The sequence below is a fragment of the Mus pahari genome, chromosome 1 (genome assembly GCF_900095145.1).
Source record: "Mus pahari chromosome 1, PAHARI_EIJ_v1.1, whole genome shotgun sequence".
Taxonomy (NCBI): Eukaryota; Metazoa; Chordata; class Mammalia; order Rodentia; family Muridae; genus Mus; species Mus pahari.
In genome coordinates, this window is record NC_034590.1 from 152,084,178 (window position 1) to 152,094,459 (window position 10,282).

The window sequence follows — 10,282 nt, forward strand, 5'->3', positions numbered from 1 at the left end:
GAAAAGAGGAAGGAAGGGGAAGGAGAGAGTGAGTTTTGAACACATGCTAAGTCAAGCCTAGGAAAAAGAAATTGCAACCCCGGTGAGCTTTCGAGTAACTAGGGAAATGAGCTGGCCGGCTCCTCTCCCAATCTGTATTTCTAGTCAATGAAAAAGACATCGGGTTTGAGGTTCCTTCCGAAACCGGGCTGGCTAATTTAGCCCCTCCCACAAGCCCTAGGGTCTGTTATATCTCTGAACCGTGAGTACCTCTCTCACAGAAAGCCACCACAGCAAGCAGAGGCAGCAAAAACAAAAACACCCAAGACAGACGAGGGAAGAGGAAGGAAACAAAAAGCTGCCCCTTATGGAAGATATAAAGGGTAAGACCAGAACTGATTTGATCCTAACCCTTCAGGGGGAAAAAAATAAAAAAAGCCCAGAGCCAAAGCAAGCACTGAAAGGGCCAAAGGCGAAGAGCCCTAATGAACTCTCCCTCTCTCCTGAGCGAGCGAGCGAGGCAGAGAAAGCGTTGGGAAACAGACAGAGCTCAGGGTTGTAGTGCTCTGGAGTAGGCTGAGTCGATGAATATTCATAATTAATTGGTATGCAGATGTGTTTTTTTTAAGCGGCAAGTGACTGTTTTCCAGTCCTCTGTACCTAAAGAGGCAGCTGCTTCATCTACAGTCTGGAGTCATCGAGTGTTGGTTTGGGTCCCTGGCTTGCAGATGTTAATTCTGCGTGTAGATTTGTTTTGTTCGAATTTCCTGGGTTCTTTCCTGCTGGGACATTAGCAAAGACTCTCGCTCCTTCTCTGCGGGGAGTTGGACAGGCAAGTTAATGTGGCAAGAGGCTGTCACAACAGGACCCCAGAGTGCGTGTTGTAAAAATGCTGTAAGCTTCTTGAGCTGTGTGGGGGGAGTGTGCTCGTCCCCGAGAGGGAGAAAGGGGTGGAGGGAAGCAAGGAAGAGTTCCTCTTAAAAGAGCAGGTCAGATCGGACTGACCACGTTAGATTTTGCCTACGAAACTACAAGGGCAGACTGGTTTGCACAAATGGTGTGCAGTCTCTGCCTTTTACCTCTTTTGGGCATTTTCTGCCAGGACGGAGAGCCAGCTGCTTGCCAGTCCTTGGGAGCCAGGAACAAAGGGGGAATGTAGGGTCGCGAACCTACTTCATTGCCAGCTTCTAACAGGCTCACAGATTTCTATCACATAAGATGCAGAGGGACTAGAGAACTAGCAAACAGATTTCTTCTTCCTACATAAAGCAGACCAAAGCTGTGTGGGCTTCCTAAGGCTTTATTTACTGTGTGCTGGGACCGGTGCTCCTTTCCCCATACGTGCTGCTCAGCTTCCCTCTCATCATCCATATAAGGTAAGTGCTGTCCATATCACCTCCACTTCCCGGAGGATTCAGTGCAGGGACTGAGAGCAGCGCAACTTACCTTGAGATCCTGTAAGTAGGAAGTGGCAACTGTAGATGCGGGCAAGGCTACTCAGGATGGTGGGAGCCTGGACCACTGGATTCTAGGCTTGTGAATCTCTGAAGCTAGTGGGGGTTGGGGGGTGGAGAGACTGATGAAATCTAGTCTATGTAGGAACTTGTATTTTGTAGTGAAGTCTACACCACCAGTCTCAGTTGGTGTTAATGGTCATTCCTCCTGGGAGAGAGGCAGACATTGTTGTTCTGTATGGTCTTTTACGAAAGAGAGGGTCTGAGGCTTGGAAGGGTTAGACCCTATGAATCAAACGTCTAGTTGTCAAAAAGTCTACATCTAACTAGAGCTCCTCTACTTCTGGTTTCTCTTCTGAGCATGTGTCCCCACCCCCAGCTAGTACTCACCAAGCTACTTTCAGTTCCCCAGGGACCTGATTTTTCCTCCTGCTCTGTCAGCTGCAAGGCACTTTCCTCCATCTTGGAGGCCTAGCTGACCTTTTTCTTCTTTATCCTGGAGTCAGCCCACCTCTGTTCAAATTCAGCTCTACTTTTTTTTTTTTTTTTTTTTAACTGTGAGCCTCAGCTTTCTCATCTGTGAAATGGAGAGAATAATACCTGCCCCAGGGGGTTATAAGGACCAACTAATGATGATCTACACAACTAATGCCCTAATGTAGACTGTGTGCTCAATAAATACAGACTGCTGCTCTCGATCCTAGATTTTTCTTGAATATTGCTCTCCCTGTTAAGCCTTCTCCCATCCTCTGGCCTACCTCAGGACCTGCCTTGGCCAACTCAACCAGTTTTAAGGTGGTGCTCATCACGCTCATTTTCCTTCACTCTATGACACTTTCCAGCCCACAATGCTAATTTCTGGATTCATCTTTGGATGTATGATATTCAGTACACTTTTGTTGTTGTTGTTGTTTTAAAAGAAATAGCCACTTTGTTGTCCAGGAAGGCAGAGTGGTGGGAAAGAGGCCTCTGTCATGACAGAGGGCAGAAGGTGGCTGGGTACTCACGAAGCAGCCTCGGAAGACATGGTTCTGAAGTCACTGGGGAAGAATACTGAGCTAGGTTATTGATTCAGTAAGAGCCACAAGACAAGTCCGTGGCCCCGAGTTGGGCTAGCAGATTTCACCACATAAGGTCTACAACTGGTCTCTGATGTCCTTATTGTGAATCAGCTCCTAAGCCACAAGGACAAGTCCTTGAGGTTGACATTGTGTCAGAGGAGATGCTGTGCTCTGTCTAGAGGGTGCTTCTGAGGCTTTGCCCAAGTCCAGGAAGTTCCTGTCAGCCACAAACACTTTGAGCTCCTTAGTGGGCACTTGATCAGTATCTAAAGATCTATTACTATAGTTGATGCTCATTCAAGAGTCAGAGGGCTTACAAGGAGCCTTTGAATTAGTCATCGAGCTTCTCTCACTGATGCAAACAACTCCTAAGCAGTCCACATACATCTTTCTCAGTAGATAATCTGAAAAATGGAAAGCCCCTTTCTATGTTGATGGTCTTTTTTTTTTTTTAAAGAAAGACTTACCGTGTGTGTGTGTGTGTGTGTGTGTGTGTGTTCTGACACACCAGAAGAAGGAATCAAATCCCATTACAGATGGTTGTGAGCCACAATGTGGTTGCTGGGAACTGAACTCAGGAAGTCTGGAAGAGCAGCGCATGCTCTTAACTGCTGAGCCATCTCTCGAGACCCTAGGTTGATGGTCTTGATTGATGTGACTTCATGCTAAGACACCCAGTTTGTCCCATCCAGCTCTGGATGAACTTAAACCTCTAGTCCCCACTCAGGCAGGGACCAAACTGGATATTTTTGGATGTGTCCTAGCATACCTTTGCTGTCTTTGAACAAAACATGTGTTTTGATAAATAGCATCTCTCTAGTCCCACTTTACAGAAATGTTGCTGTCTGAAGCAGTGTATTGTGGTAACAAAAGAAAATCAAACAACACAGAGTCTGGCCCTGGGTAAAATCATAATGTACATTGTTTGTTCCCAGCACTCCCCTCCCCCTTCCTCTTCCTGGCATACCTTCAAAGCAATTTGACAAATATTGTATATCTGCCAGTTGTAAGTACCAATGCCAGCTCCTTGTGATATAAACAGTTCGCACATGATGTAGTAGGGAAAGGAGACATATGAAACCAATTCTAATAGAAGCCAGATTCTGTCAAGTGCTAATAATAGCTAACATTGATTATTATGTGCCAGACGTTATAATGGTTCATATATGTTGTCTCATATATTCTTCACAGCAACTCTTTGGTATTGATTTATGCATGTCACAGTTATAGAAGGAAGTCGCTTAGCCAAAGTCACACAACTGGTAAGAGACAGAGGGGACATTTTTGACTATGTGATCAGTCTAAAGCTTGAACTAAAAAATGAGTCCTTCTTTCTGAGAGCCACTAGGCCAGTCCAAAGACAGTGCCACGAGGAACACAACTCGGAGGAGGAATAAGTTCTCAGAGCACGTCTTAAAGAATGGGCTGCTTTCAGGTGGACTTAGAAAGATAAGCGAAGTGCAGAGCCCACGGAAAGCCCTTTCCTTCCCCTAGACTACAGCGCCAAAGGAACCTTGCTTTTTGCTAAAGCTGCAGCCTGGACTGAAGGGTGAAAAGCTCTTTTCCACGTTCTGAACAGGATCTATCTGCATCTCATCCGGTAGATTTAAAGGCAGAATTGCAGACTAGAGTCTTGACCGTGGGTTTGGGATTGCCAATCATGCAATTAAATACACATTTACAGAATGATCAGCTGTGCGTTAAATGATTTCCTTAACCATGATTTCTCTGCATAGTAATAGAGTAAGTGCTGACCTGTATCTGGCAGCATGAGTTTGTATTGCTTCTCATTGGCTAAAGCACCTTTTCAGAGTCTTTCTCTCCTCTGAGATGTTCCAGTTGCTTCTCTGCTCTGTAATCAGTAGTCGTGACCAAGAAATGTGTGTTTAATTCAGGTGTGCTGGCTCAGCCTGTACAGGGCGATGACAAGGCCTGTGGAGAATTACGTAGAACTTATTCCTTCAGATATTTTGGGGGAAGTCCAAAACCAAGAGTAGCCCTTGTGGTGAAGACTCATCAGACATTTTGATGATTTGACAGAAGAAAGAGGGAAGGCATGAGCTTTGTTTATGTCACGTGTGTGTGCATGTGTGTGTGTCTTTGTCTCTGTGTATGTCTTTGTGTGTGTGTGTATGTGTGTGTGTGTGCATGCATGTAAGTGTGTCTCTCTGTGTGTGTATATTTCTGGGACTGTGTTTCTCAGACTTTAGACACATGCATCAGTGCAGATCTTAATATTCAGAGTCTCCTTCAGCAGCTCTGGGGTGAGACTGAGGTCCCGCAGTCCTTCCACGGGCCAGGTGGTGATCGGACTCTACCACCACCCTGACTGGCAGTGCTACAAGGCCATGATGTCTTAGTCTCTGCTTGGTACCAGTAGGCCATACCTATACTCTCTGAGCTGCCATGTAATTCGCTATGCCATTGCTGAATAACGGGGAAGCCTGATTCATTTATAGGTGCAGAAAAATACAGTTCCTACAAGCTGCGTTTCCAGCCTCTAGTTTGCTGTGATCTAGGAACAAGTATGTACCTTCAGCACACAACCCACTGCAGAACAGAAAGGTCTTCTGTTAGAGTTCTTCAGTATTTTCACCTTTAAAAAGATTTATTACATCTAAGTATGTATACGTGTGTGTTTGTGTAGGTGTGTGCACGTGAGCATAGGTGCCCATAGATGCCAGAGGCATTGGATCCCCTGCAGCTGAAAGCCCAGGCAGGTGTGAGCCACTGACACAGGTGCTGGGAGTGGAACTCAGACCCCCTCCAAGAACAGCTAAGAGCTCAGCCGCCTCTCCAACCCATTTTCAACTTTTCTCTGTTTCCCCAGAGTTCCCAGGTCCCCCAAGCTTCTCTCATTCTCCCCTTTCAGCTTGAGCAGGGCTGGAAGCTCATGTGTGGCCACCTGTGGAATCCTGTGCTGGATCTAGGCATGTCAGGGGGCCTGGGGGTTCCAGGGACTCAGAGCTCTGAACTTGGCCACAGCATGCCAGGCCCACCCTATGGCTGCACTGCACACACAGGGTGGGAACGATCCTAGCTGCAAAGATAGGACAGTGGGTTGAGAGAGGGGTGCTGAGACCCCCTTAGCTTCGGAGAAATGAAGCTGTGCGAAAGGCTGTCTGAGCAGCACACAACCTGTAATTTCTGTCCTGTATTACCAAAGTGGTTAGAGACCAAATTGGAGAATCTGCCCAACGCAAAGAGGTGTTCCCATTGATTTAAAAACGTCTTGTTTTGGCTTTTCAAGACAGAGTTTCTCTGTGTAACCCTGGCTGTCCTGGAACTCACTCTGTAGACCAGGCTGGCCTCGAACTCAGAAATCCGCCTGCCTCTGCCTCCTTAAAAATATTTTTATGTAATAAATTTTTGACCTAGACAAAAATCACCACACACAACCCCCTCCCCCCTGACCCCCAGACAAGGCTTGTGATCTTTCTGCCTCAGCCTCCTGGTGTTGAAATTATAGGCATGTGTCACCAAACCTGGCAACAAAATGCTTTATAAAAGGAGACAGTAAGTAACAATGACATTTCAAAACAAAATGGGGGAGGGGAGGGGTAGACTAATGCCTTTGAAGTAGAATACAAGAAAGTAAAAGATGTAAAGGAATGTGAGGAATTGTTTTTTTGTGGTGGAAATTCAAGGAATTATTTCAGAGATGTTTCTTTTGGCCTCATACAGAGTAAGTGTACGGTTGCCCAGTTCTTACACGGATACCCGTGCTGCACTGCATGCCGAGATAACGCCATGTACTCCCGTTAGGATGAGGAGAGGCCACCCTTGAGAAAGCTGGCCAGGCCACCCCTCTCATCTCACCTTTATTTGGTACAGCCTCAAAGCCTGCGATAGCATCATGATCATCAGGGGGGATACAGTTTTAAACTCAGGCTTTTAGTGAGGGTGTGATTCACAAGTATTTTCCATTCGGTAGCACAGCCTTGGTTAGCACACATTTGACAGTTACGTAGCTGATTTGACACTTTCTGTCTTTTGCAACATCTTCAGTAAACATCAGTGCAGGAATTACTTCCTTAAGTAGGGTTGTGCCCCATGAGGATGGAATCCCAGAAGTAGGAGTGCTAGTTTAAAACCTGTGAACATTTTTCTGAAGCTCTCGGTTGCCATTGCTAAGTTGCCCTCCCAAGGCCGGCCGAGTTGGTTCCCAAGGTGTGGGCCCTTTGTGCCATGGCTGCTTCCTCTTTTCCAGCATCCTTGATGGCGTTAGTGACTGGTTAAAACAATAATTGCATCCACCTTAAAAGTCTTTGTAATCCTTCAGTTTCTAGGAATCCTTATGGCACTTTTCACAGGACACGCTTAGGCTTTTGCATAATGTCCACATTCTTTGTTCATTAATTACTAATTTGTATTTTACGTTTTTAGTTTAATTTCTGTGAGTGATCCATCACTAAAGATATTTAGCTTTCTGCAGTACTTGCAATAGTTTTGTGAAATCTGTTCCTAGTGTCTTATAGATATATTACTTTTAAAATATAAAATTGATATTAATCAGTTTAATCTTTTAAATTATGTTGTAATTCATCTCAAATTATATTTTTCTCCCAAGCGAAATTACAGTGTATGGGTATACACTGTGTGTGTGTGTGTGTGTGTGTGTGTGTATTCCACATGTAGGTGGAGTCCCAAAATTCATGTTGATGTCTTCCTTAAAAGTTGTCAACCTTATACATTAAGGCAGGGTCTCTGGATGAACCAGAAACTTGCTGAATGACTGGCTAGTCAGCTCTCAGTATCCACCTGTCCCTGTTGCTCAAGGCAGGCGTTCTCAGTGATGCCTGGCTTTCTGCGTGGGGGCTGGGGATTTGAACTTGGGTTCCCAGGCCTTCGCAGCAAGCATTCTTGCCTATTGAGCTATCTCCCTAAGCCCAGACTTCAAGTACTTAGAGAGAATAAATTGTTTGTGCTAATTTGTGACAGCAGCCATTATTAGAACTCTAATATGGCAAATATTTAATAAATTGGTATGAAATTGCTTTAGGTACCATACAGATGGATTTGGGTCACAAACTGTTCTAATCACTTTACAGATGTTAATTTAATTTTGAAACACAACCAGAGTTTGGTGCTATTTAATTTGGCTATTTTACTGATATTTGAGCGATGAGAGCAGTAAGCTATTTACCTAATGCCTCTCAGTTGGAAAGTGTGGAGTTCAGACTCAAATCCTGGGCATTGGTCTCATTATTTTGAGATATGGTTTACATACCATATAACTCAGGCATTTGAGATCTACAGTTCAGTTGGTACTGTATATTTACACAATTGTGGACGAGTGTCACAATCAATTTCAATACATTTTATCATCCCAAAGCCTCTGTACCCATTAGTAATCACTACCATTACCTATCTATTCCCCAACCCTCACCCTCTTCCAAGCCCTGGGCTCACATGGTCTAGTTTTTATAGTAGCTCTGCCTATTCCAGCTATGTCCTGTCTATTACAGTCCATGTTGTATCACATGTTAGCTATCTGTCCATCACTCAATTGATTTGCAGGCTGTTTCACATCCTGTTTTTTTTTTTTTTTTTTTTTTTTTTTTTTTTTCATGTAGGATGGGTTTTTGATTGTGTTTGAGCAAACTTATGTGTAGACAATACCTTGCATTCCCATAGGGGTAAACCTGGCATGGAATTGTTCAGTAGTATCTATGTCTACACATTTGAGGCACAGAGAGACTATTTACCAAAGTAGGGTGTGCTATTTCACATCCCAGACTGTGATTTCTAGTGTCTCTGAATCATTGTCAGTTCTTGTCATTGTCTATCATTGGTTAGAGCCTTCCTAATAGGTGGAGTTGTGTCTGTGTGCTTCGGGTCTTGTTTCTAGTGGTTGATGCTGTTCTTCATGAGATCTCTGGGCAGCTGTGCATCTTCTTTGGAGAAATGTCCATTTGGATTTTTTTTTTGTCAATTTTTTAAAGTTGACTTTTAAATTATTGAGTTGCAATGATTCTTTATATATTCCTTTTGTTCAAATATGTGACTTTCAAAATTCTTCTATATTCTGCTTATCTTTCCATTTTTTTTAGAAAATATTTTGCTACATGAAAGTTTTACATCTTAATGATATCCAGCTCATATTTTCTTAGCATCTTATGTTTTTGATGTTTTGATGTCAACTCAGCACCTAATCCAAAGCCATGAATTCATTTATGCCTGTGATTTTATTTTATGTTGTGTGTTTAGTTTGCCTGCATATCTGTGTACCATATACATGTACCATTCTGAGGCAGAGGCAGGCAGGTCTCTGTGAGTCTTTTTTTCATATACGCTGTCCATCTTTATTTCCAATGCATCTATTCCCCACTTAAACCACTGGCCTTTGAAGTAAATGTTCACTGTTGTTTTAGTGGAAGAATTGAAGTAGTCTATACTTGTTTTTCCCTTCCATTCTCTTTTGATACAACCTGTGCTTATTCATCATCATGTACACAGCTTCAAACATTTGGATGACAGATATCTTACTTTTAAATCCGTGGAACTCTGAAAAGAAAAGCACCCTGCATTTAATTGTATCTCTGTATTGAAGCACAACTGAGGTACTTTGATGTTAATAAGAAGATAGGACTTAAGAGCACCTGCTTCCTGTGTTTTTCTATTTTATCTTAAATGTTTAATCTTTGCATGTTGTCAACATCAGTACTGGGAGCATGGTTTATCATCCACAGTGGTCATCAGCACTGAGAACACAGTCATCATCCACAATAGCCATCAGTACTAGAAGCACAGTCATCATCCACAGTGGCCATCAGTACTTGGAGCACAGTCATCATCCACGGTGGCCATCAGTACTAGGAACACAGTCATCATCCACAGTGGTCTTCCTCTTCAGCTATTACTAATCAGACTCCTCTCTGAAGAAATATGCTGGCGTTCAGTGTGATTCTTTTCTCACAATGTTGTCTGCATTCTTGAGTTCTTGATCTGAGCTCTCGTCACGACAATCAATCTTTTCAGCATAACAAATTAACTTACCAGAAAGATGATCACTGTGCAGACAAGTGACATGCTGTCCTTAGAACAGAGATCCTCATTGCCACATCACTCCACTGTCCTGGGAAAGCTGATGCTGTGGAGAAGCTGAGGACAATGCTGCTTTCAGTGAACTGCATCTCAGCATCACAACATTTGTGGCAAAGTAGCTGAGGATAGACTTCTTTATTTGGATTAGCCTAGGATAACCCTGCTATTTTCCAAGTGCATCTGTTCTTGGGGATGAGGAAATCCCCCCATCGTCTCTTTAGTCACTGCCCTCTCCTTTTGTTTTAACTTTGGAGGAGCTTATTATTTGGATGTCTTTGAATTTCATAGTTCTTTATTTCTTCTTTATGCTTTCTTTTTCCCCTTCATTTATTTTCCACCATATTCCAATAGTATTTTCCTGAGATTTTCCTCTATGCCGTTCAATTTCCCTTAACCAGTGCCAACGTCAAATTTGACTCAGCTGCAGTGATTTGGCTTCCAACAATCTTTTAGCTTGTTTTTTTCCTCATAGCAAGATTCTCTCCTATCCAGTTGAAATTAAAGATTTCCTTTTCTGTCATTCCTTATATCAATGGAGATGACTTTCTCCTCAATCTTTCACCTTTATTACAAATCTTTCTTTCTTCTTTCTTTCATTCCTTCTTTCATTCCTTCCTTTCTTCCTTCCTTTCCCCTTCCCTTCCCTTCCTTTCCCCTTCCCTTCCCTTCCTTTCCCCTTCCCTTCCTTTCCCCTTCCCTTCCCTTCCTTTCCCCTTCCCTTCCCTTCCCTTCCCTTCCTTT

General features: G+C 43.5%; 1 protein-coding gene across 1 annotated transcript in view; it reads left to right on the plus strand.

The window, feature by feature from the left end:
- The first annotated feature begins 272 nt into the window (after positions 1-272).
- Positions 273-10,282, plus strand: part of Entpd1 (ectonucleoside triphosphate diphosphohydrolase 1) — a 78,426-nt gene continuing 68,416 nt past the window's right edge. The window contains exon 1 of the mRNA XM_021204386.2: positions 273-362. Within this exon, the coding sequence (XP_021060045.1) occupies positions 347-362 (16 nt within the window). The 5' untranslated portion in view covers positions 273-346. The remainder of the gene's footprint in view (positions 363-10,282) is intronic.